This window comes from Dromiciops gliroides, chromosome 1, assembly GCF_019393635.1.
Source record: "Dromiciops gliroides isolate mDroGli1 chromosome 1, mDroGli1.pri, whole genome shotgun sequence".
Lineage (NCBI taxonomy): Eukaryota > Metazoa > Chordata > Mammalia > Microbiotheria > Microbiotheriidae > Dromiciops > Dromiciops gliroides.
In genome coordinates, this window is record NC_057861.1 from 1,071,548 (window position 1) to 1,099,051 (window position 27,504).

Genomic DNA, 27,504 nt, shown 5'->3' on the forward strand with positions numbered 1-27,504 from the left:
GCCGCCCCACTCTTGGCCTTGTTGAGTTGCAACAGTGTTGAGCTGCCCACTGAGCCCACCTATGCTGAGATAGCTGACCACTAAGCCGAGCTTTGCTGAGGTGAGCTGCCAGCTGGGACGAGTAGTGCTGAGCCGCCCTCACCTTTTATCCCAGGTGAGACAGACCTTTTTTGAAGTCTTCTAAATTATGTCATGTAGCAGGATTTTGTCTCTCTTTTTTGTAGGTTCTGTAGTTCCAGAATCTGTTTAGAGGCTTGATTTAATGTTGTTTTTGAGGGAAATACAGGAAAGCTCAGGAGAGTTCCTAGCTTCTCTCTGCCATCTTGGCTCTGCCCCCAGATGTCCTACCTGACCTTTTAAGTTGCAGATTTGACTGATAGTTATATGTGGATTTAGCTAATAGTTATGTTGTTGCAGAACCATTTCAATTTACTATGTGTATAACCCTACTAACATTTATCTTACTCCATTATTATTGACTTAAGTTACTAATAAAAATATCTAAATATGTTAAATCACAATTTTTAGTCAATATACTGATTATTTCCATAGTTTAATCACTTACATCTAAGGGGTGGGAAAAATCTCACTCACAGACTGATGGTGATTCTTGTCTCTCTCCACGGGTTCCTCAGAATTGTAAATGTGAAGACGACTTCAGTTTTAGACACTTCTATTGCTGATATGTTCAGGCTCAGGAGTGTCAGAGTTGTTTCCAAACTTGAGTTAGCTGTCTACTTTTCTTCACCATTTGCCTAAAAATGGGAAATGATGGAAAAGAATTAGAATGGTGTTCTAAGTAGGAGACATCCAGGAATGCTTTTTTCAAAGTTCAAAGAGACCTCTAATGTTGGAAGTTCTACTTACCCAATCCATTTCCTACTTCTCAAATGCATAGGAAGTGGTTTTTGCTTCACTGGATTTGTGACCTCATTGGTGGAGAGAAATTGCCACAAAAATGGGGATGCTACTCTGCCTGCCCCATCCTGGGGTGTTTGTCCATCACTCCCCATGCTGAGTCCTTCCTGTCATTGCATTGACACATGGGTTGGCCACATAAGGCCCTTTTAGATCTCAAAGTATATCCCCATTCCCTCCTTAATGCTTATTTGCCTCTTCTGTGTAACTTTTCCTTTATCCTAGCCTATCAGTAATGGATTGTGGTAGCTTCAGGTCCTCTACATTTCCTCTTCCTTGCTTTTTGAATAAGCCTCAATTTGCAGCCTACGTGGACAATGACCGGAGAAGGAAATGCCCCACTGCAATGGACAGTAGGGGTTAGACCTTGCAGCCATATTCCAACTGCTTCACTTCCTAATCTCATGGCTTTAGGCCAGCCACTTCTTGCTCTGTGCCTCAGTTTTCTTTTTTAAATGGGAGGGCTGTTACACTACAGGGATACTCTGGTCTTTCCTCCCTGTATCTTGAAGTCGATAGACCTTTGCTGGTCTTGAAAAGGCAAGTATGAGTGTTCCCATGGGGAGCGTCTCTTGGGTCTGCAGCTTGTCTTAAGATTTGGACAGTACCATCTCAGCCACTAGGTGGTACCATAGTGCATAGAGTGCTGGGCCTGAAGTCAGGATGACTCAACTTCCTGAGTTCAAATCTGGCCTCGGCTCTAACATTAATTCTAACCTTAAATGCCTCTGACTCTAACTCTAACCCTAAACACTAGCTGTGTGACCCTGGGCAAGTCACTTCATCCTGTTTACCTCAGTTTCCTCATCTGTGAAATGAGCTGTAGATATTTCAGTGTCTTTGCCAAGAAAACAACAAATGGGGTAGTGAAGAGTTGGCTATGACTGAAAAATGACCAGAAAACATCTTAAATGGGTACCATGTTGTATGAATCCCTTGACTATCTTGGGAAGGTCTTGTCATAGACTCTATTCAGCTATTCAGCTCAGGTCTTTTCATCAAGAATGCATGAACATCCTCTCTTTCATTGCATTCCTATTTTTTCCCCTGAAGGATTATACACAGTTTTGCTGGGTGGGTGATTCTTGATTGTAATCCCAGTTCCTTTGCCCTCTGGAATATCATATTCTATGCCCTCTGATCCTTTAATGTCACAAAGGAGGCCAGTCTTCAGCCAGAAGCTTGGCACACCTAAGGGCATCTTCCAAATCTTCCAGTCTTACTTGCACACACTGAGGCAACAAAGGAGACTGGTCTTTGGCTGGGAGTTTGGCACAGCGAAGGGCATCTTCCAAAACTTCCAGTTTTCTTGGCATAAACTGGGGTTTCAAAGGAAGCGTGAGGATTTCTCCGCCAGCACTCTGTGTACTCGCCCTGTTCTGGGGATCTTTTCTGGAAACTGGCATGCTGGCACCTTTGGGCAATGTGAGGAGCCAGACGAGGTGGAGGCTTCCTTATCATCAGGCTTTTATCCTGAGTCCTTTTCCCTTGGAAGTTCTCCTTCCTTCTCAACCCTGTTACCACTTTTCCCCTTCTCTCTAAGGCTTGTCTGTGGGTGACCTCCAAATGAGGTTCCCCAGGGAGAAAGGGCAGGTCGGCCCTCTTAGCTGCCTTTTCCTGGAAGTTGCCCTAGGAAAAGAGCCTCTGCATCTGGCTAGAAGTCCAAGAGAAAGGCATTTCCCAGCGGGAAAACCGACCTTTGTTGTGCTTCCAGGAAGCTTGTCAGTGGGGCTGAGAGCTCTAGTTGGAATGTCTGCTCTGAGCAGGAAGTGCTGCCCAGGAGCTGGTGCTGGCCTTTTATAGGTGTCCCCCCCCCCACCCGCCAGCCAGCGCTCCCCTGCCTTGTCCCAGTGCCATGGAGGTGTGAATTCCCAACCTCAGCCTGAGGCTTCAACAGGGGACTCCCAGAGACACTTTCTAATGCCAGCAGGCAACTTCATGCAGCCAGTGTGGACTCCGTTGCTAGAGCCAACCTGGGACACGAACACACCTAGTGAGTGTCAAGTGTCTGAGACCGGCAGCTTGTGAACTCAGGTCCTCCTGAAGGCAGGGCCCCTGTTTGATCCACTGTGCCACTTAGCTGCCTGCCCCCTGTCCTCTCTCTTCTGGAGGCAGCTTGCAAGGCCATGAAACCTTCTGGTCAAAGACAAGAAGCCCACCACTATTAGAAAAGGGAATGTGACCACATACCAGCTAGAGAGACAAGCACACGCCCACTGGAAAGAAGAGAAGACATCTCTGCCCCATTACTTTGCCCAGGTGGCAGGTGCTTGTTCATTTTCATTTGCAGATCAGGCTGAGAGACTCATCACTTGGACTGACTTTATTCTTCCCGTTCAGCCTGTTGACTAAGACCGTGTTTTGCCTGAGATATCTGTCTGTTTGAATGGGGCTTGGGGGAGGGCCTGGGGCATGGTGATGGAGAACACGAACGTTTCAATAAAATTGTTTTCAAAGCACTACGACCTTTGTCACTCTGATGGTTTCAGGATTGTCTCTCTAAGTTTCACAAAGGAAGCTCCTTCTGTGAGGGTACTGCAATGTCAGTCCGTTGTCCCTACTAGCTAACTGGTGACAGGGCGATTGGCAAGCCTGTCCTGAAGCAGAGGCTGAAAGTTGCAAGGTCTTCTCTCCTCAATGCAAAGGCCGGGTGCGGAGCTGCAGCCCCAGACTCCTCGTGGACTGCAGTGCCTTCCAGGGGGAGCGACGGAACACCCCGCACGTTCTCAGAAGCTTCCCTAGCTAGTGACCCTGCGTGAGTCTCCTAACTGCAACCCAACTCCATTGGCTTAACTCTGCAATGGATAGAAGAATAGTGGGGACTTCGGAAGGTTTTCTTGAACATCCAGTGAGAAAATCCCGAAGACAGCTCAGCCACGTACTGGTCTCCAATTCAGTAGGTGCTTAGGGATTCTTACAGCTCCCATCGCTTCTATCTGCCTTCTCTTCTTTCTTCCTAGCCTCCCATTTCCCTTTTCCATTCCTCCTTGTTTCCAGCCTCCTCTTTGCTCTGCAGATGCCAGGTGGGAGGAATCCCATTTCATTTCGTTTGCCTTCTGTTGGCAGTAGCCATTGGAGTGAGGGGAGTGATTGACTGCTATCCCATCCCTTGCCTGTGGAAGGAGCTGAAAGAGAGCCAAGGCTGTGCTAAGGGAGAGGGCGAGGCTTTCTGTCCCCAGGGCAAGGACAGCCTTGAACAGGAGCATCATTGCAGCTTCCACCTCACTGGCTTTTCTTAACCACCTGCACTTTTCCATCCAGTTGTCAGGATCCTAGAACATGGAGCAAGCCCCAGGGCACTCCGTGAAAGACGGTCTTGCCACTGGACCTCTACCCTTCCAGAACTCCTTTGGGGCTTTGATCCTTCCACCACATACAAGGGCGAGGACACGGATGGCCTCTTCTCTTGGGCTTGTAGACAAAAAGAACATGAGAAACAATGTTCAGTGCTTGCCGAAGGAAAAAAAATAACCCAAGGTCAGTAGTAGAAGAAAGAATTGGAAGAAGAAGAGGGAGAACAAGTAGAAGGAAGAAGAGCTAATTTTCTGTTTTGATTGTATCTGAGATTCATATGTAACAACTGGACGTCTAATTGTCAAATCTCTAAAAGATTCTGAACTTCATTAGATAGATAATCTTTAAATTTGAATTTTAACTTTTGTGTAATAAACATTTTTATTGATAGTTTTGGGTTCCGTGTTTTCTCCCTCTTTCCCACCCTGTGCTCCCCCATGTGTGAGTCCACAAGCATTCAGATATGGGTTATAGACCTTTGATGATGGAAAATGTTACCACCTTTATCATTTTGTAGAAGAAAACTTGATTCAGAGGACCAAAATGAAAGACAGTGAGAAAGAGCCTCCTTCAGTGTGTTGCATCCATATCAGTTCTTTCTTTGGAGGGGTATAGTCAATTTCCTCAATAGGCCCCTAGGATTTTGTTGCCTCCTTGTCTTGTTGAGAATAGTTGAGTCCTCCACAGTTGTTCATCCAACAATATAGCTGTCTCTGTGCACTACGTTCTCTTCACTATCCATCAGTTCATAGGAGTCTTTGCAAGCTTTTCTGAAATCATCGTGCTTGCCATTGGGTAGAGCACAATAATAGTCGACCCCCATGGTAGAGCAGAGGTTGCTTTGCCCTTCCCCCACTGGATGGGCATTCCTGGGATTTCGGGACAAAGGCTCGCACTAAGGCTTCAAGATTGTGGCCTCCTTCCAGGGGTCGAGTGGAGTGGGCGTTGATGTCACGTGCCCATGCTCAGGGGGAGGGAGGTGGAGCTGCCAGCGGGGTGGTGCACTCCCTCCAAGAGACCTCTGCCTATATAAGGAAGTGGCACCCTGCAGCCTGCCATCGGGCTTTGGCTCAAGTTAGAGAGGTGGCCCAAGCTGGCTGGCCCTTGGCGAGGTGAACCCAACCTTCTGAACTGGGTCTTGCCTCCTTGCTCAGAGGGAAGGCTCCCCCACGATTTCTGGGCCAGCCATTTCCGAACTGCAGAGGCCAGCGGCGGACTTTGTGGTGGCTCCGGCAGTCTCGAGGTCAGGCAGACGGAGCCCAGAGACATGGCCCCGCTTGCCCAGCCGGCCCTACACACTCTGGGGACCTGGCCCTGGCGCTGACAGAAATCTTGGAGCTGCTGGCTTCCCGAGGTTCAGAGGCAGAGACAGGGAAGCAGGTGGCACAAGCCTCAGCAATGGCCAAGGAGAGCTCTGCTGCAAGGCAGCCGGAGGCGGAAGGCCATTGTCCTCCCTCAGCTGACCAGTATCTGTCTGTGCTGGAGGAGATTGGTATCTCAGAGCCACACTCTGTGCCATGCCTTTCTCCCCATGAGAAGAAGTCCAAGGACTTCTCTCTTGGTTTCCTTTCCCTAGTGACTAAATAAAATATTATTTTATTCTAATTGGATTTGTGTGCAAGAGGGCATCATTCTTTTTTTTTTAATGTATGAGGTATTTTATTCTTTCCGTTACATGTGAAGATAGTTCTCAACTTTTGTCCACACATGCTTTACAATTTCAGATTTTTCTCCCTCCCTCCCCTCTCTCCCCCCTCCCCCAGACAGCAAGCAATCTGACATAGGTTATATCTATATATCTCTATACATATACATATAGATATATATATACACACATAATAACATTAATCCTATTTCTGCATTAATCCTGTTACAAGAGAAAGAATCAGAGCAGTGATGCAAAACCTCAAAATAGAAAAAGAAAAACAACAGCACCCAAAACAAAAGAAATAATATGGTTCAATCAGCATCTATACTCCACAGTTCGTTCTTTCTTTCTTTTTTCTTGGATTTGGAGATCCTCTTCTATCATGAGTTCCCTGGAACTCTTCTGTACCATTGCATTGGTGAGAAGAATATAGTCCATCACAGTAGGTCAACACTCAATGTTGATGATACTGTGTACAATGTTCTTCTGGTTCTGCTCATCTCACTCATCATCAGCTCACATAAGACCCTCCAGGTTTCTCTGAACTCTTCCTGCTCATCATTTCTTACAGCACAATAGTATTCCATTGTATTCATATACCACAACTTGTCTAGCCATTCCCCAATTGATGGGCACCCTCTCAACTTCCAATTCCTTGCTACCACGTAAAGAGCAGCTATAAATACTTTTGTACATGTGGGTCCCTTTCCCCCTTCCATGATTTCTTTGGGCAAAAGACCTAAAAGTGGGATTGCTGGGTCAAAGGGTATGCACAGCTTTATCGCCCTTTGGGCATAATTCCAAATTGCTCTCCAGAATGGTTGGATCAGCTCACAGCTCCACCAACAATGCATTAGTGTTCCAATTTTCCCACAGCCTCTCCAACATTTATTATCTTCCTTTTTTGTCATTTTAGCCAATCTGATAGGTGTCAGGTGGTACCTCAGAGTTGTTTTAATTTGCATCTCTCTAATCATTAGAGATTTAGAGCATTTTTTCATATGGGAATAGATAGCTTTGGTTTCTTCATCAGAAAACTGCCTGTTCATATCCTTTGACCATTTCTCAATTGGGGAATGACTTGGATTCTTATAAATTTGATTTAATTCCCTATATATTTTAGAGATGAGGCCTTTATCAGAAGCACTGGACTCAAAAATTGTTTCCCAGCTTTCTGCCTCCCTTCCAATCTTGGACGCATTGCTTCTGTTTGTACAAAAATTTTTTAATTTAATATAATCAAAATCATCCATTTTGCATTTTATAATATACTCTATCTCTTGTTTGGTCAAAAACTGTTTTCCTTTCCAAAGATCTGATAGCTACACTATTCCTTTCTCTCCTAATTTACCTATGGTATCACCTCTTATGTCTAAATCATGTATCCATTTTGACCTTATTTTAGTATAAGGTGTAAGATGTTGGTCTATGCCTAATTTCTGCCATACTATCTTCCAGTTTTCCCAGCAGTTTTTGTCAAATACTGAGTTCCTATCCCAGAAGCTGGAGTCTTTGGGTTTATCAAACACTACATTACTAGTGTCATTTACTACTGCATTTCCTGAGCCTAGCCTATTCCATTGATCTACCACTCTATTTTTTAGCCAGTACCAGATAGTTTTGATGACTGCCGCTTTATAGTAAAGCTCCAGGTTTGGTACCGCTAATCCACCTTCCTGTGAATTTTTTTTCATTATTTCCCTGGATATTCTTGATTTTTTGTTTTTCCAGATTAATTTTGTTATTATTTGTTCTAGCTGTATAAAATAATTTTTAGGTAGTCTGATTGGTATGGCACTGAATAAGTAAATTAATTTAGGCAGTATTGTCCTTTTTACTATATTAGCTCTGCCTATCCATGAGCAATTGATATCTTTCCAATTATTTAGATCTGATTTGATTTGTGTGAAGAGTGTTTGGTAGTTGTGTTCATAGAGTTCCTGGGTTTGTCTTGGCAAGTAGACTCCCAAGTATTTTATATTATCTACCGTTACTTTAAATGGAATTTCTCTTTCTATCTCTTGCTGCTGGACTTTGTTGGTCATGTATAGAAATGCTGATGATTTATGTGGATTTATTTTATATCCTGCTACTTTGCTAAAGTTGTTAATTGTTTCAAGTAATTTTTGACTTGATTCTCGAGGATTCCTTAAGTATACCATCATATCATCTGCAAAGAGTGATAGTTTTGTTTCCTCCTTGCCTATTCTAATTCCTTTAATTCCTTTCTCTTCTCTGATTGCTAAAGCTAACATTTCTAGAACAATATTAAATAATAGGGGTGATAATGGACATCCCTGTTTCACCCCTGATCTTATTGGGAAGGCCTCTAATTTATCTCCATTGCATTTAATACTTGCTGATGACTTTAGGTAGATACTGTTTATTATTCTAAGGAAAGCTCCTCCTATTCCTAAACTCTCTAGTGTTTTTGTTAGGAATGGGTGCTGTACTTTGTCAAAAGCTTTCTCTGCATCTATTGAGATAATCATATGATTTTGGTTGGTTTTCTTATTAATGTGGTTGATTATGTTAATAGTTTTCCTAATGTTGAACCAGCCCGGGCGTCATTCTTTAAAGAGGAATTCCTAAGAACTCCTACACAAAATCCCTCCCTATTACCCCTCCCCCCCCCCATAACATGTTAGTGTGGAATCTCAGGAGGTATGGCCAAGTAGAAGGCCATGGCACTGTGACCCAGGGGCCAGGAGATGCTGGACCCTCTTCCTGCTTCTTAGGACTTGGTCGAGGTGTGGCCTGATGTTTCACACTTGGGAGAGGGGTTTGGAGTCTGTGGGACTCAGCCTCCCTGAGGCCTCATGGCCAAGGCCTGTTGAAAGGGTGACTCCTGGATCACAGGGGTGCAAATATGGACTAAGCCCTGTCAGCAACTGAGGTTCATGCTTCCTCTCCACTGCCTATGATGCCCCTTTCCTTCCCCTTGGAGGTGTCTGTGGTCATGGCCTCAGTAGCAGGTGTCCAAGGGGTCACCTTAGACAACCCAGACTGCCCGTTGTGAGAGCCAACAGGGCCCAGCTGGAGCAGCCAGGACAGGGGCCTCCCTGTCACCTCTTCTCAGTCAGCTTCATCCTGGAGCCCGAAGGCCCAGCTAAAGCCCCTCCTGTTGGCAGGCTCCTCCAGGGCAGCTTGGAACAGGGGGAAAGGACTGGCTGCGGGGTCAGGTGACCTGTGGTCAAGGCCCATGTCTGGCCTTTACTATCAGTGAGACATCAAGGAAGTCACTGACCCTCCCTGAGTGTAAGAGAAAGCGAGATGGACACAGAGACTGAGAGACAGACAGACTGAGAGAGGAAGAGAGACAGAAAATGAGACAGAGAGAGAGAAGGACAGAGCTGCAAAGCCTGCAGACCCCTGGGAGCCTGAGGGGGGCCAGGGGAAAGCTGGGCCTGGGCTGGCAGGGGAGGTTTTTGTCTCACTTCCCCACTGAATGTGTCACTGTGTGATAATAACCACTACCAGCACTATAATAGGACTGACAGTAGTAATCGGCCTCATCCTCAGGCTGGATGTTGCTGATGGACAAGTATCTGGTGGCCCCAGAGCCTGAGCCAGAGAAGCGATCAGGGATCCCATCACCCCTGCCTGCACTTCCACTGCTGCCGACATACATGATATACCGAGGGGCCTTCCCTGGGCTCTGCTGGTACCAATAAATAGTATTGCTGCTGTCCCCACCGCTCAGGGTGCAGGAGAGTTTGGCTGTGGCTCCCAGGGATGCGGAGGCAGAGGGAGGCTGAGTCACCACAAGCTGGGAGAAGGAACCTGCAAACACAGACACTCATTAATGTCCTAGAACAAGAAGAAATGGGGAAAGGGCTTTGAGACCCTCAGCAGAGAACCAGGGGCAGGGATGAGGGAGCAGGACAAGGAGAGGTCTGAGGGCAGCCCTGACCTGAGCAGACAGTGAGCAGGAAGAGGCAGACAAGAGGCCAGGCCATGGTGCAGGGGACCCCAAGTGCTCTGCTCCCCAAAGAGCTCCCAGCTGGGCCTGGGCTCCTCCAGGTCCCTCTTATTCTCCCCCTGTAAGCCTGGGATGGGGGTTGGGAGGGTGGGAAGGGCCTGGATGCAAATCTGGGTCTGATCCAGCCTCTTCTCAAATAAAAGCTGGGTCCTAACTATGGGGTCACAGGTGCTGTGCCTGTCATGCTGGGGATGGGGGTGGGGTCTTGGTAAGCCTTGGCTCCAATCAGCTGAGATGTCACACATGACGAATCACAGGGTCAGGGCAGCCACAGACACAGCCAGCTGGACTGCTCCCCACCTGATATCCCCAGACTCCCCTGAATGCCCAGGACCAGCCCCACAGTGACCACTAGTGGCTGCAGGCCACCATACCACCCAATCCTTTCAAGGAAACATCTGGAGACCCACAGACCCCTTCTCACTGCCCACCAATTCCCCAAGATAGCTTCTTTCCACAAGAAAAAAGATGCATGGGCTTAGCAGAAGACAATCTTCTGCATGTGTGCGGGAGGGACCAGGTCCTGGAAGCTTGTTCTTTTTCACTCTCCAATAGTCACCCAAAAGCTTAGTTCATTTTCAGACAAAGGTTTGCTTCTTGTTCCTCTCCTACATTACTCTTCTCTCACACACGGTCCAGTGAGGACATCTAGAGGTTTTGTATAAGCACCGTCATTGGTTTTTTTTTTTTTAATGTATAAGGTATTTTATTTTTTCCGTTACATGTAAAGATAGTTCTCAACTTTTGTTTATACAGGCTTTACAATTTCAGATTTTTCTCCCTCCCTCCCCTCCCTCCCCCCTCCCCTAGACAGCAGGTAATCTGATATAGGTTATATCTATATATCTCTATACATATACATATAGATATAGATATATACACACACATATACATATACACATAATAACATTAATCCTATGTCTGCATTAATCCTGTTACAAGAGAAAGAATCAGAGCAGTGATGCAAAACCTCAAAATAGAATAAAAAAACAACAGCACCAAAACAAAAGAAATAATATGGTTCAATCAGCATCTATACTCCACAGTTCTTTTTTTCTTTTTTTTTTTCCTGGATTTGGAGATCCTCTTCCATCATGAGTTCCCTGGAGCTCTTCTGTACCATTGCATTGGTGAGAAGAATCTAGTCCATCACAGTAGGTCAACACTCAATGTTGATGATACTGTGTACAATGTTCTTCTGGTTCTGCTCATCTCACTCATCATCAGCTCACATAAGACCCTCCAGGTTTCTCTGAACTCTTCCTGCTCATCATTTCTTACAGCACAATAGTATTCCATTGTATTCATATACCACAACTTGTCCAGCCATTCCCCAATGGATGGGCACCCTCTCAACTTCCAATTCCTTGCCACCACGTAAAGAGCAGCTATAAATATTTTTGTACATGTGGGTCCCTTTCCCCCTTCCATGATTTCTTTGGGCAAGAGACCTAAAAGTGGAATTGCTGGGTCAAAGGGTATGCACAGCTTTATTGCCCTTTGGGAATAATTCCAAATGAAGCACTGTCATTGTTAACCAGTGGTGAAGAGTAATCACCCAAAGGGAAGACAATCCCGAGGTCTCAAAGGATCTTTGGATGGAGCCAAGTCAGGGGCACTTCTTTCTAGACTGGGCATGTGTTCACAACTGCCTGTGATCCAACAGGTCCAATCCATTGTCCAGTGAAAGTCAGGCCATTTCCTTCTGGCTGATCCAACACCTTCAGCCTCTTTCCTCGTCTTCCGGAGTTTTCCTGAAGGGCAGGATGCCATCGACATGCATAGAGGTCACATCTCCGAGTAACTGAACCATCAGCCTTTGAGGATGATAGGTGCCCTCAGAGTGACTTGGCGCATCTGTGCAAACAAGGAGAATCCAGGTGGACACATGCCGATAAAGGAGTGCTTACATTCCCCACCTCTGCCACAGGAGTCTAGTAAGAGCCAGAAGGATTGGATGTCCACACAAAAGATACCAATACCCTGCTACAACAAAAAGACCTGCTATAAATATTTTTGCACAAGCGTGTCCTTTTCCCTTTTTCTGATCTCTTTGGGATACATACTGGTATGTATCACGTGGTCAAAGGGTCTGTACAGTCTCATAGTCCATTGGCCATAGTTCCAATTTACTCTCCACCAACAATACATTAGTGCTCCAATTTTCCCACATCCCCTCCAACATCTGGTATTTTCCATTTTGGTTATATTTGCCACTGTGATAGGTGTGAGGTGGCACTCAAGAGTTGTTTTAATTTATTCCAGAAACCCTCATTAGAAGATCTTGTTGACACCCAGACTTTGAGATGACTCTGGAGGACAGGAAGGACAGGGGAATGAAAGTCTGGCTAGAAGCGAATGACCCAGAGCCTTCAATGGACATATCCCAGAGCTGCGCAGAGACTCTGTAAGGGATGTGGGTCACATTCATCAGTGAGATGTGAGCCCTGGCCCCGAGGAGAGAGAAGGGCCCCTGACTTGGCTGTACCCAAAGACCCTTGGAGACTCAGGACTTTCTTTCACTTGGGTGGCTCCTCTTCACAATAGCTTGAGAATTATGCTGTTGTTGCTAAGCCTCCAGATGTCCTCACTTGAGCATAAGAGATGGAAGAGGAATAAATATGAAGGACCAGACACGTTTGTGGCATTGGCAGAAACATCAGCTACAGTATCACATTCATCAGGAAAGTGAGACAAAATCCCCCCTGCCAGCCATGGCCCCAGATTCCTGCCTGGTCCTGGGACTCTGACCCACCGCAAGCTGCCAGAGGGCGGCGAGGTCACACGGTCCTGCTGCTCACGGCTGGGACTTCGCCAGCAGAGGAGAAAGGGCCAGGCAATAGGATTCTGTTTGTGGTGGTCTCTGTCTCTCTATCTCCATCTCTGTGTCTCTGTGTGTCTCTCTCATATAGCCCAGGGAGATTCAGTGAGATTCCCAAAGTCACTCTGATAGTAAGCGCCAGAAATGAACATTGCCCTTGAAGCCAGGACTTCTGTCCCCAGAACCAGAACTTTCCTCTTTTCCAGAGTGTTTGGGGGAGACTGAGCCTTCTCACCTCCAGATGTGGGTGGGGGAGAGGAGATGAGGGGGAGGCCTCTGCACAATTTCTCCTCTTCTATGACTCTACTCCCACTTTCCCTTGGAAAGAGCAATCTCAGGTGTTCAAGGTGAGCCCTTGGACAGCTCCCTGTGCTCATGAGGGCATGAGGACAGACACCTTCAAGGGGAAGACAAGCGGCAGCAGAGACTCTAGAGAGGAAGTGTGACTGTAGCTCATGACCTCAGTGGTGACCATCCCTGGCCACATTTGCCGACCTTTGTGAATAAGCACCACCCCTCCAATAGGCCTTAAGAAGCATCCCCCTGCCCTCGTCAGTGCTCATGGGACCTGCAGACTCTTCTGGCCACAGGCAGTGCTCCTTCCCCATGGTGCCCACCCAGACCTTGAGGCCTGCTCAGGCAAAGCTCAGCTCATGCTTCTGCATCCTGGGTTTGGCAGCTGGAGAGAGATGAGGGAACAAACCAAGTTCATTTTCCTCCCACCTCCACACCTGAGAATACAAGGTTTTATGACACAGGGAGAGGACCTGCCATTTATCCCATAACACAGATAGCACAGAGTCAGGTAAAGTCCACAGGATGTGTGGGTGTTTGTGGGGCAGGGAGTGACGCCTAACCCTGGAGGTCCCTTTGTCCTGGAGGGAGTGAACCTAGGTCCAGAAAATCATGTGAGGAGCAGAAGACAAAGAGGTGACACTTCCCAAAGCTCCCAGAAAAGAATGGGATGAATTGCTGGAGCCACCCCTCGGGAATCACAGTAAGAAAAACAAGAATAGGCATTATACATCACTTTAAGGACTGGCAGGCACTTTATAGATAATGCCTCCTTTGAATCTCACCATAGCCTTGGAAGGTACATGCTACAGATAAGGAAACTGAGGCTGGAAGGACTATAGTGATGCCCAGGATCAAAGACTAATATCTGAAGTGAGATTCGAACTCAGGTCTTCCTGAGTCCAGGTCCACCCAGGCATCTCCCTGATCTGATTTCTGGAGGTGGATCAAGATGTGCTCTCACTCCACTTGGTCTGGATCTCCTAATTCCTGTTCTCTGTCCCCTCCTCAGTCTCTGCCTCTTACTATCTCTCTCCCTCCCTAGGTATCACATTTGAGCATCATTAAGAGCTCAATACCTACCCTCCCCTCCCCCGCCTTGAAGGACCTTGTCTGTCCTCCACTGGATGAAGCGAAAAGTACAGATGACTGCCCCACTCTGCTTGCATCCCCAAAGCTCATCACCTTTCCTGAATATTGCTATGGATTCCAATCTAAACAATTTCTTTTTAAAAAATGTACATTTTCTTATTTATTTATATTACATCTCCAGTTATTAACCTTCTCCCTGCCTTCCCATTCCTCACTGGAGAGGGTTACCTTTTCACACATACACATACACACATATGTACATATATACATATACATACATACTATACACATATATGTAAAACCATACCATGCATATTTCTATTTATTAACTCCTTTGAAGGTAGATGACATCTTCATTTAGAGGGTCCATGTAGTCCATTTGATTATTTATGATACAATAGCTTAGTTCTTCACAATTGTTCTTTGAAAAATATTGTTGTTGTTGTTGTGTATAATGTTCTCTTGTTTCCACTCATTTCACTCTTCATTATTTCATGCAAATCTTTCCATGTTTTTTTATCAAATCAACCAATTCATCCCTCCTCACAGCCCAGTATGATTCCATTACAATCATACATCACAAAGTTGTTTATCCATTCCCCAGTTATAGGCATCCCCTCAATTTACTCTTCTTTGCTGCCACAAAATGGTTTATAACATGTAGATTGTCTTCCTTTTTTTCTTGAACACCTTGGCAAACAGACTTGAGTGCTGTTGCTGCATCAAAGGGGACAATAAGTTTTCTAACTCTTGGGGCATTGTTACAGGTTTGCCTTCCAAAATGGTTGGGTCAAGGGGGCAGCTAGGTGGCACAGTGGATAAAGCACTGGCCTTGGATTCAGGAGTACCTGAGTTCAAATCCAACCTCAGACACTTGACACTTACCAGCTGTGTGACCCCGGGCCAGTCACTTAACCCCCATAAGCCCACAAAAAAATGGTTGGATCAGTTCACAGTTCCACCAACATTAGTATCAGTGTCCTAATTTTTCCATATCCCCTCAAACAAGTGTCATTTTTCTTTTCTTTTTTATTAGCCAATCTGACAGGTGTGAGATGGCATCTCAAAGTTGTTTTAATTTGAATCTCTCTAATCAATAATGATTTAGAGCATTTGTTTCATATCACCATATGTTGTTTAGATTTCTTTATCTAAACATTATCTGTTCATATCCTTTGACCATTTGTCAATTGGGGAATGGCATATATTCTTATACATTTTTAATTTTATCATATATTTGAAAGGAAAAGCCTGTTGTACATAATAGATTTGCAGACTTATGTGCACACATCTTTTATATTTATTATACTAGGTTACAGAAATTCTTGTTTTATTCCATAAATTAAAAGTAAAATACTGTCCCCCCAAACCCTCAAAGTGCTACAGTGGACCAATGCACCATCCTAAGATTCAATATGCCCTTAATTAGTTATTATTAAACAAGAAGATTTATCTCTGGAATGTTATACAACCAGGACACCTGAGTAAGAGAGGTGTAGCATATACCAGAAAAGATGAACCCCTACCACTGCACTGACCCCTATCTCCCCACAGACTCTAATGTAGATAGCACAGAACCCTGAACACAGGAGATTTAGGAATAGCAGTGCTTCATGAGACATCAGACCTACTTCCAGTCCAGACCCCTCAGCTATCCCTAAGGGGACAGATCATTTAAGTGAAATGGGGGGCAGCTAGGTGGCACAGTGGATAGAGCACCGGCCCTGGATTCAGGAGGACATGATTTCAAAGCCGGCCTCAGACATTTGACACTTACTGGCTGTGTGACCCTGGGCAAGTCACTTAACCCCAATTGCCTCACCAAAAAAAAAAAAATTAAGAAAAGAGAAATGAAGGGGAGGAAGCTAAGTGGCTCAGTAGATAAAGCACCGGCCCTTGATTCAGAAGGAACTGAGTTCAAAACCAGCCTCAGACAGTTAACACTTACTAGCTTGTGATCCTAGGCAAGTCACTTAACCCTCATTGTCTCCCCCCCCCCCCGCCGCAAAAGAAATATATGAGAAATGACTTGCCTTCCTCAGCATCAGCAGCAACAGCTTTTTACCAACTGCCACAAGAAACAAGACAAGCCCAAGACCTCTGTGAGTAGCAGCATCCTCAACACCAGGGGTCTAGTTTCTAACTCAGTTGTCCTAGCCATCATCCATGGGAGTAATTCTTATAGAGGAGGGCTTAGCCATCTTCAATAACTGTCAGTCAACTGCCAGCCACAGCTCAGATAAGCCAACCTGGCTGAAGCTGCTAACCCCCTCTCCATAGAGAATATTTAGGAGGTAGCTTGTGCCAAGCAAGTCACAGCTCTAACACCACCTTGACCACCCTCTCCCCTTGGCTCATAAGGACAGGGGTCTAGGAAATTGAACCCAACATCTTTAGGAATAGCAATTCTCGCAGCCCAGGGTCCATAGTCAGAGAGCTAAGATTCAGACTTGTGGAGATGCATCCTGGTAACTGCTGCTGCTTTTACTGCAGTCCAAATATTGGAAGACCCCCAAAGTCTTTAGTTCTATGACATGGATTCCAGCACAAAGTGACCTCCTGTTATCAGCACAAGTGATGCTAAAGAAGAGGCCTGGCCATCTGCTGTGCTGCTGCACCCTCAGGACCATGGACAGAGCCCATCTGACTTGCAGACAAAACCCTCCAGTTCAGTGGGAGCTCCTTGAGGACAGGGGCTGTCTTCATTTTCCCCTTGGACCCCCAGGCCTTAGGTTGGTGCCACCACAGCACACACTTAAGAGTTGTTTTCCTTCTGTGTGAACAATCCATCCTCGTGGCTCTTACTAGACTCCTAGGGCAGAGGTGGGAAGGTCAAGACTCCTTTGTATGAATCTGTCCAAGTGGATTCTCCTTGTTAGCAGATATGCCCCCAGTCTTCTTGGGGGCACCTATCACATTCAAAGGCTGACTTGGAGACATGACCTCAATGCATGTTGATGGCATCCTACCCTTTGGGAAAACTCTGGAAGAAGAGGAGGAAAGATGCTGAAGGTGTTGGATCAGCCAGAAGAAAATGTCCTGAGACTTTCAATGAGCAATGACTAGAGCTGTGCAGAGGCTCTGTTATGGATTGGACCTCATGTATCACAGGCAGGTGAGAAAGCATGCTCAGTGTAGACAGAAGTGCCCCTGACTTGGCTCTATTGAAAAAATTTTTGAGACCTCAGGACTTCCTTCCAATTGGGTGTTTACTCTTTACCATTGGTTAACAATGTGGTGCTTCTACCAAACCTCTAGATGTCCTCACTGGACCATGTGTGACTGAAGAATAATGAAGCACAAGGTCAAGAAGCAGACCTTTGTCTGAAAATGAACTAAGCTTTTGGATGACTATTGGAGAGTGAAAAAGAACAAGCTTCCAGGACCTGGTCCCTCCCACACATATGCAGAAGATTGTCCTTTCCTGAGACCATCCATCTTTTGTCCTGTGGACAGATGCTATTTTGGGGAATTGGTGGGCAGCTAGCAGGGGTCTGTGCGTCCCCTGATGTTTGCATCCCTAGGTGCCACAGCCAAACTCACTTGCACCCTGAGCGGTGGGGACAGCAGCAACAGAATTTATTGGCACCAGTAGAGCCCAGGAAAGGCCTCTCAGTTTATCATGAGGGTCACCAGCAGTGGAAGTGCAGACAGGGGTGAGGGCATCCCTGATTGCTTCTCTGGCTCAGGCTCTGGGGCCACCAGATACTTGTCCATCAGCAACATCCAGCCTGAGGATGGAGCCAATTACTACTGTCAGTCCTATTATAGTGCTGGTAGTGGTTATGCTCACACAGTGACAGATTCAGTGGGGAAGTGAGACAAAAATATCCCCTGCCAGTCCAGGCCCAGCTTTCCCCCTGCCCTCCTCAAGTTCCCAGAGGTCTGCAGGCTCTGCAGCTCTGTCCTTCTTTGTCTCTGTCTCATTTTCTGTCTCTCTTCCTCTGTCTGTCTGTCTCTGTCTCTGTGACCATTTCTCTTTCACTTACACCCAGGGAGTTTCAGTGACTTCCCTGAGGTCTTGCTAATAGTAAATGCCAGAAATGGGCCTTAACCCTGTATCATCAAACAAGAGTGGGCATTGAATTGTCACAGGAGGGGTGACACTCATAAAGTCTAGGTACTGCACTGCCTTGTCAAAAGCTGAGAGAACAGCCATTGGCAAGAGTTGAGGTTGGCTTCTTTTGGTTTTATTCCCCCCTACCCACCCCCTGCCCCCCATAGCCCCAGATGGCTCAGCTATGCCATCTCATTCTACTCTTGGCATTGATTCCCCCTCCTTATGCCTGATGACATCTCATTCCCATGCATCTGATTAAGCCTGACTCAGTTTGCCCTCCACACATTGCACTGATTGTCTGCAGAGCCACTAAGCTTGACAATGTTCATTTCCCTTACTTCTCTATTCTTTTGTGGTAACCCGATAATTATCTCAGATGTCGTGATGGATAAAATGTTGAATTGGGCTTTGACATCTGTTACCAATTATATTAGATTCTTTAATCTCTCATAATGGCATGAGTATAATTAGGCAGATGATATAACAAGTGATGAAACCAAGATATAAACCCTTTTTAAAAATTAATATCACAATTGTCTCAGCCCTGTATTAAAGAAGGGTATAATCAGCATAACTTATAGACTCTTTTGCAGGTAACTTAAGGAGACATCCACTTTTGTTGCAAGTTATTATAACTGAAATTGATCTGACAACTTTTATATTTAATTCTCCACAGGGGGTCTGCAGCAATATTAAGTTTTTTAAATGTTTCAATTTTTGTTTTTACTACATCCATTTCTTATTTAACAACTGGACAATCAATGATTGTAAAATCTCTAAAAGATTCAGAATTTCCTTAGATATATGTTTTTGAGAACTATCATTGTTTGATTTCATTATTGGCAAAGCTATTTAAAGTTTTGTTAAGATCAATTTTGTAAGAAACCTTCCAGCCGCATGGAGAACCAGGCAATCCCCAGTGTTCTCCAGGTACCTGATTCCAAATTCCATCCACACCTGAGAGACTTCTCTACAACCACACCTGAGACCATGACCAGAATCCAGAGGCAGAATCCACAGCTATACCCAGATGACATCCCAAGAATCATCTGAGATAAAACTTTTTTTGTTTTTGTTTTTTCTAGTGAGGCAATCGGGGTTAAGTGACCTGCCCAGGGTCACACAGCCGGACCTGAACTCAGGTCCTCTTGAATCCAGGGCCGGTGCTCTATCCACTGCATCACCTAGCTGCCCCCGAGGTAAAACTTTTAAAGACTTAAATGGACATTTTTCTGTTTTCCTCTTCCTATTGCATACACTATTTGTAATATCTACCCCTAAAGGGGACTGCCCCCTTTAGTTTTTTGTCAATGCATTGCTCAAATTCTTTTCTCTCTTTTCATTCCCCTGTACATTGTTAGTCGTCATATCTGTCATCACTGCTTCATTTAAGGAAACCTTCCATATTTTTTTTGAGTGAGGAAATTGAGGTTAAGTGACTTGCCCAGGGTCACACAGCTAGTAAGTGTTAAGTGTCTGAGGCTGGATTCGAACTCAGGTACTCCTGACTCCAGGGCCGGTGTTCTATCCACTGTGCCACCTAGCTGCCCCCCTTCCATGTTTCTTAATGAAGCACAGTGGGGCCTTTGAAAAAATAATGGGGTTTTGGGACTCCCAGAGGTTCCTGCTCAAGGGCCTAACACAGAGAGCCTTCCCAGAACTTTTAAGACCTGCCCAGAGCCAGGCAAGTTGGACTTTGGACTGTGAATACAGACAATAGAAGTTACCTCACTCAAAGCCACACCTACCTGAAGGCTTTTTCCCCTCAGAGGGCTCTGTACTCTGATATCACCACACACTGTGCCGAACCACTCTCAAATCCAGTCAACCAATAGACTTGAATGATGCTAGCCAATTAACTTTGAGCAACGTGTAAGGGTGGGCTCTCCTTCGGCCACAGGAAGCTTACACAGTGACTCATGCTCTTGGCCTGGGAACGAGGAAGGAGATCCACACAGCCCTTTTCTCTCTCTCTCCTCTGCCCTAGCTAAGTTTTACTAACTTTCTGAGCCATATGCTCTCTTTACCCATATTGAATATGCTTTAATAAATGTTTAATGCCCCCAAACTGGTGCAGTCACCTCTAATTTCTAAGTAACAAATATATGAGAAAGCCCAGCCATGTTCCCTAAACTTGGGACAATTTTAGGGTGATTACATATAATTTTAATTGCCCCAATTGCTATAGAAGCTGTGGGGAAGGTAAAGACTCCTTCATCAGCATCTGTCCAACTGGATTCTCCTTGTTTGCAGATATGCCCCAAGTCTCCTTCAGGGCTCCTATCACCTCCAAAGGCTGATGGAACAGTTACTTGGAGACATGACCTCTATGCATGTGTTGGTGGCATCCTACCCTTTGGGAAAACTCTGGAAGAAGAAGAGGAAAGATGCTGAAAGTGTTGGATCAACCAGAAGAAAATGGTCTGAGACTTTCATTGGACAATGACTAGAGTTTGCAGAGACTCTATTAAGGATTGGACCTCATGTATCACAGGCAGGTGAGAACACATGCCCAGTGTAGACAGAAGTGCCCCTGACTTGGCCCTATCCAAAGATCCTTTGAGACCTCAGGACTTCCTTCCCATTGGGTTGTTACTCTGCACCATTGCTTATCAAACCTCTACATGTCCTCACTGGACCATGTGTGATTGAAGAGTAATGAAGCAGATCAAGAAGCAAACCTCGGTCTGAAAATGAACTAAGTTTTTGGGTGACTATTGGAGGGTGAAAAAGAACAAGCTTCTAGGACCTGATCCCTCCCTCACACATGCAGAAAGTTTTCCTCTCCTGAGCCCTTCATCCTTTTGTCCTGTGGACAGATGCTATCTTGGGGGATTGGTGGGCTGTGAGCAGGGGTCTGTGGGGTCTCAATGTTTGCTTAAAAAGGGTTGGGGTGGAGGGGTGGCCTGCAGCCACTAGGGGGCACTGTGGGTCAGTTCCTGGGCATTGAGGGGGGCCTGGGGAGCCTGGGGATGTCAGGTGGGATCAGCCCAGCTGGCTGTGCCTGTGGCTGCCCTGACCCCGTGATGCCTCATGTGTGACATCTCAGCTGTTTGGGGCAATGTTTACCAGCACCCCACCCCCTTCCCAGCATGACAGGCCCTCCCCACAGGATCTGTGACCCCATGGTTAGGACCCAGTCTTTATTTGAGAAGAGGCTGGGTCAGACCCAGATTTGCATCCAGGCCCCTCCCACCCTCCCCATCCCCCATCCCAGGCTTACAGGGGCAGGATAAGAGGGACCTGGAGGAGCCCAGGCCCAGCTGGGAGCTCTTTGGGGAGCAGAGCACTTGGGGTCCCCTGAACCATGGCCTGGTCTCTTGTCTGCCTCTTCCTGCTCACTGTCTGCTCAGGTCAGGACTGCCCTCAGACCCCTCCCTGTCCTGCTCCCTCACCCCTGCCCCTGGTTCTCTGCTGAGGGTCTCAAAGCCCTTTCCCCATTTCTTCTTGTTCTAGGACATTAATGAGTGTCTGTGTTTGCAGGTTCCTTCTCCCAGCTTGTGGTGACTCAGCCTCTCTCTGCCTCTGCATCCCTGGGAGCCACAGCCAAACTCTCCTGCACCCTGAGCGGTGGGGACAGCAGCAACTATATTTATTGGCACCAGCAGAGCCCAGGGAAGGCCCCTCGGTATATCATGTATATCGGCAGCAGTGGAAGTGCAGGCAGGGGCGATGGGATCCCTGATCGCTTCTCTGGCTCAGGCTCTGGGGCCACCAGATACTTGTCCATCAGCAACATCCAGCCTGAGGATGAGGCCGATTATTACTGTCAGTCATATTATTACCCTGGTAGTGGTTATGCTCACACAGTGACACATTCAGTGGGGAAGTGAGCCAAAAACCTCCCCTGCCAGCCCAGGCCCAGCTTCCCCCCACCCCACCTCAGGGTCCCAGAGGTCTGCAGGCTCTGCAGCTCTGTCCTTCTCTCTCTCTGTCTCATTTTCTGTCTCTCTTCCTCTCTCAGTCTGTCTGTCTCTCAGTCTCTGTGTCCATCTCTCTCTTACACTCAGGGAGTTTCAGTGACTTCCTTAAGGTCTCACTGATAGTAAAGGCCAGACATGGGCCTTGACCCCAGGTCACCTGACCCCACAGCCAGTCCTTTCCCCCCATTCCAAGCTGTCCTGGAGGAGCCTGCCAGCAGGAGGGGCTTTAGCTGGGCCTTCTGGCTCCAGGATGGGGCTGACTGAGAAGAGGTGACAGGGAGGCCCCTGTCCTGGCTGCTCCAGCTGGGCCCTGTTGGCTCTCACAAGGGGCAGTCTGGGTTGTCTAAGGTGACCCCTTGGACACCTGCTACTGAGGCCATGACCACAGACACAGTCAAGGGGAAGGAAAGGGGCATCACAGGCAGTGGAGAGGAAGCATGGACAGAGATCCTGACCTCAGCTGCTGACAGGGCCTGGCCATGTTTGCACCCCTGTGAGTAAGGAGCCCCCCCCCTCCAACAGGCCTTGGCCATGAGGCCTCAGGGAGGCTGAGTCCCACACACTCCAAACCCCTCCCCCAAGTCTGAGACATCAGGGCAACCCCCAACCAAGCCCTAGGAAGCAGGAGAGGCTCCAGCACCCCCTGGGCCCTGGGTCATAGTGCCATGGCCTTCTACTTGGCCATGTGTACTCAGTCCACAGCAATGGACTCTGTATTCATCTGTCCCACAACAAATTTAGGCAATGAAGCTCCGAGTACCTTCATGGTACAGTTGTCTTCTCCAGGTAGCCTTGTGGTGCTGGGGATGGAGTGTTAGATCTGGGGTCAGGAAGACCTGAATTCAAAACCAACCTCAGGTAATTCATAGCTCTGGGACTTTGGCCAAACAACATAACCTTCCCAGGTCACTTCTGTGATCAGTAAAGCCATCATAATAATTCTATCTACTTCTTAATGTTGTTTGGAGGACAAAATGAGGCAATATTCATAAAGAATTGATGCATACACACCATTTGTTATTCCATTTTTTTTTACTACAATGATCGTAATGATGCCCAGCTCCAGTTATAGTCCCAGGTTTTGGTGTGTGTGTGTGTGTGTGTGTGTGTGTAGAAAATCAGAGAGTGAAACAAAATCTTATTTGGGGAGTCCCTCTTGTACCTTTTAGTGCATTCCTTCACAGGCTTGGTACAAGCTCTCCAGTTTACATGGTAGAGGAGACAAAGGATTTCTTCAGCTCCATTGGATGATATCATCACCAGATCTGTGCAAAAGATTCTCAGATCTCTCTGTCCAGTACTAACCTCTCTCCCAACTTTCAGTCTCCTATATCCAACAGTCTATTGGTCATCTTAAAGCCAGTGTTCCACAAATATCTTAAACTCAACACGTCCAAAACTGAACTCACTCTATTTCTGTCCAAAACCTTCCTGTCTTCAAGCTGTGCTAACCTCTGATTTCTAGGAGCTTACAGTCTAAAGGGGGAGACAAAATAGGAGCAGCTATGTAGAAATACAGTGTACACAGACTAAACTGGGGGTAATGAATGGAGGGAAGGTGCTGGAAATAAGAGACTTGGTAAATTCTTCCTGTAGGGTGAGATTTTATCTGGAAATTGAAGGAAGTTGGGGAGGCAGACATGGGAAGGCAGAGCACTCCAGGCATGGAGGACAGCCAGGGCAAATGCTCTGAGGAGGGGGATGGAGAATCTGGTGGGAAGAGCAGCCTCTGTTGGTCCGGCCTCCCCTCAGCTCTCTAGGCCTGCCCTTCTCTTTAACTTAGCCCATCCCCAGTTGTCCTCTCTGCTTATTTCATCCTTCCCCATCTTCTGCCCACTGCAACCTGGCTGCTCCTGCAGACAAAGTCTCCCTGGCCTCCCTTTCCAGTCTGGCTGCACTGTCCCTCTTCACTTGTTGGTCCTGGTGGGAGATGTGGGAAGTTCCATTGACACATGGATGCCTTGTTCCCAGCCCTGCTTGTCTATCCGTTTTGGGGGAGGGGTGTTATTTGGAGAAGGTGACAGCAGCTTTTTTGCCTTTCCTGCTCATTGTCAGGCTCTTGCTGCTAAGGGCTCAGCCCCTTTTACTGAGGTGGAACTATCTAAATTATGTTTAAATCTGTCAATAAAACCTGTCCCCAGCTGATACAACTCTCAACTGGGGCTGTGGTAGCCACAGTGGTCACACCCTATACACAATTTTGACAGATGGGTTAAGTCACATTGTGGGAAACCATGGGATCTCAAACCATCTGTAACATAAAGGGGGCATCTACAGCAAGCACATGAAGACTTTTCCAGAAAATTGGGTGGATGAAAAAAAAGTTGTCTAATGGCCATAGAGGCAGCTGAAGCAGGCAGTGTGAAGGCAAGGTCATGCACTGCATCTCTGGCCATTGCCAGTCATCTTGACTTTTGACTTCCCACTGGACATGGATTACTCTGGAAGAGAGAGTGAGGCCAACAACTCTGTGCAACTCTGCCTCACTTAAATCCAATTTAGGTGTGAGTCAAAACATATCACCTATACCATTTTTACCAATCTCTAAGTCCTGTGGTAAGAAGCAAGTAAGAAAGCAGCAGGTGCGAATACACTGGGAGCTGTGGTTACAACCCTGCACACAATTGGTGCAGGACACAGGGGCAATTTCCCACTGGAATGAAGCAGCAGTAGGATTAGGAAGCCAAATCTTTACTGATGTATATGATATTAATTAATAAAAATGCTTACTGCCAAACAGATGCAATGGAAATGAATATTTCAATAGCAATCAATAATTTTAAAAATATAGTGGTAGAAATAATTTTAGACAACACTGAAAATTACATCAGTATCTTGCTGGTTCATGCAGGTAGAGAACTTGAATATGTTGCTCAATGAAAGGCAGCAAAAATAAAAGAAGCAGAAAGAAGTCTAGAAAACAAAGATAAATGTAAAATTCTAGATTGTCTGAATCCGTAATCAAAGAAGAAATAAAAAATCTAAGGTGACTCAAAAAGTCAGAACAATGCAGAGATACAAATAAACAATTCAACATCATCAGCAGTTTGCAAGGTCTGAGGTGCAAGGGCAAAAATCCCAGGCAAGAGAAAACATAAAGAAGGGGGATGAGGAAGATTTCTGATATTTATTTGGTCCCTAGATTCAACCCAACAAACCCATGCCTTAGATCAAACTGGAAACAGAACGCTTCCCCTCCTCATGTATAAAAATGAATAATGGAAAAGTGACATCAAAGGGAAACTACAGGTAAGATCCATAATGATTGGTTCAAATACACTCCAGTGTTACATGAATAAATAACAAAGGTCCATGCCAGTTTCCCCTTAAATATAAGTGTAATCTCAGGGCGTGCTGGTAAATGTAAAACTAGAAGTCTCCTAAACAAAACAGAAAAGTATAACTGGATCCCATTTAAAAGTTTAATGGGCATTTAAAAAATTCTTAACAGATATATTTTAAACATTTCTAATTTAAAGTTTTGAATTCTAAATGTTATCCCTCCTCGCCACCTAACCTTCCCCCCTCCCTGAGACAGTAAGCAATCAGATATAAGTTATACGTATGCAATTATGTAAAACATTACCAAAGTAGTAATTTTGTAGAAGAAAACTTGAATAAAAGGGAGAAAATTGAAAGAAAGTGAAAAAACCCAGTATACTTCACTCTGTGTTCAATCAATATCAGCTTTTCTCTGGAGGTAGATAGTATGTTTCATGATTAGTCCCTTGTGTAGGCAGCAAAAATTGTCCCCAGTTAGGCTGCCCCTCTCCCAACACAACTGGCCCACACTGAGGCCTTGGGAGCCCAAGCCCCACACGGGAGGCCTGAGGGATGCCGGAGCTTGCTTCACCCAGCCCCCAGCTCCCGGCACTCGAAGCATGGGGTTCTACCCAGGCCTTGGGGTGGCCAGCCCGAGTTTCACCTGAGAGAGGGGGTTAATAAAAAGAGACGCAGGGAGACATAGAGGGGGCTTTTCAGTTAGAACATAGAGACGCTACCGGGGAAGTTAGATGGTGGAGGAAGACCCAAGGGGAAGCTACAGGAACACTACAGAGACAGAGAAAAGATGTAGGTAGAGATGTTGGGGGCAGACAGTGAAAGGACGTAGGAGAAGACACACTGTGGCTTTCGGCTAAGAGGAGAGTGGCTGACAGGGAAAGTGGAGGGGAGCTAGGGAGAAGGTAGAGATGGCAAGATGGCCACACCCACAGGCAAGAGACATGGTTGGGAAGTAATAAGCACAAGCCTTAGCACAAATGGCAGGAGAGAAAGTTTAAAACTGCAGTCAGGTTGTATTTCTCTTTGTATTTAATTCTAAGTTTATTTCATATAAATAAACCCTGCTTTGACTATTTTTAAAAAAGAGGCTGTTTGCTTATCACTTTGGGAAGGGCAGTGGGGGAATTTTTAAATGGCCCATACTAAATCAAAAGTAGTCAGATAGCCAGCCAGGATTCCACAGATTTAGGCACCAGTTAGTTAATAATGTATTTTTACACTTGGTATTGTCTTGGATCATTGTATTGTTGAGAGTAGATGAGTTGTTCACAGTTCTTCATCAAACAGCATTGCTGTCTCTGTGCACAATGTTCTCTGGGTTCTGCTCACTTCACTCTACATCAGTTCACATAAGTCTTTCCTAGCCTTTCTGAAATCATCCTGCTTGTCATTTCAATGAGATTCCCAAAGTCACTCTGATAGTAAATGCCAGAAATGGACATTTCCCTTGAAGCCAGGACTTCTGTCCCTGGAACCAGAACTTTCCCCTTTCCCAGGCTACTTGGGGGAGACTGAGCCTTCATGCCTCTGGATTTGGGTGAGGGAGAAGAGATGAGGGGGAGGCCTTTGCATGATTTCTTTTCTAAAACTCTGTTCCCACTTTCCCTTGGAAAGAACAATTTCAGTTGTCCAAGGTGAGCTCTTTGGGAAGAAAAGGGGAATCAGAGACTATAGAGAGGAAGAGTGACTGTAAATCATGACCTCAGCAGTGACCATCCCTGGATACATTTGCCCACCTTTGTGAATAAGTGCCCACACCCCTGCCCTTGTTGGTGCTCATGGAACCTGCAGGCCCTTCTGGCCACAGGCAGTGCTGCTTCCCCTTGGAAGGCCCTCCCATTCCTTCAGGCCTGCCTAGGTAAAGCTCAGCTTATGCTTGTACAAGCCGGGTTTGATAATTGGAGGGAGATGAGGGACCAAACTCAGTCCATTCCTTAACCATCTCCACACCTGAGAATACAAAGTTCTATGACACAGAGAAAGGACTTCCCATTTATCTCATAACAGAGATATCACAGAGTTGGGGAAAATTCAAAGGATGTTTGGGAGTTTGTGGGGGGAAGGGCAGGAAATGACACCTAACCCTGGAGGTCCATTTTTCCTGGAGAGAGTGAACCCAGGTCCAGAAAATCATGTGAGGAGCAGAAGGAAAAGAGGTGACGCTGCCCAAAGCTCCCAGAGAAGAATGGG

At 46.2% G+C, this 27,504-nt stretch overlaps 1 protein-coding gene and 2 gene segments (V, D, J or C); 2 read left to right on the forward strand and 1 right to left on the reverse strand.

Annotated features, from left to right (window-relative positions):
• The window catches only part of LOC122733853 (immunoglobulin lambda-1 light chain-like), a 773,472-nt gene that overhangs the window by 65,770 nt on the left and 680,198 nt on the right, over positions 1–27,504 (forward strand). The gene's annotated exons all lie outside the window — the stretch shown is intronic.
• On the reverse strand, positions 9,294–9,898 carry LOC122736504. The segment is given in 2 exon segments: positions 9,294–9,643; positions 9,774–9,898. Coding segments are annotated over 2 exon segments (396 nt in total).
• Positions 21,362–21,950, forward strand: LOC122733922. The segment is given in 2 exon segments: positions 21,362–21,462; positions 21,593–21,950. Coding segments are annotated over 2 exon segments (396 nt in total).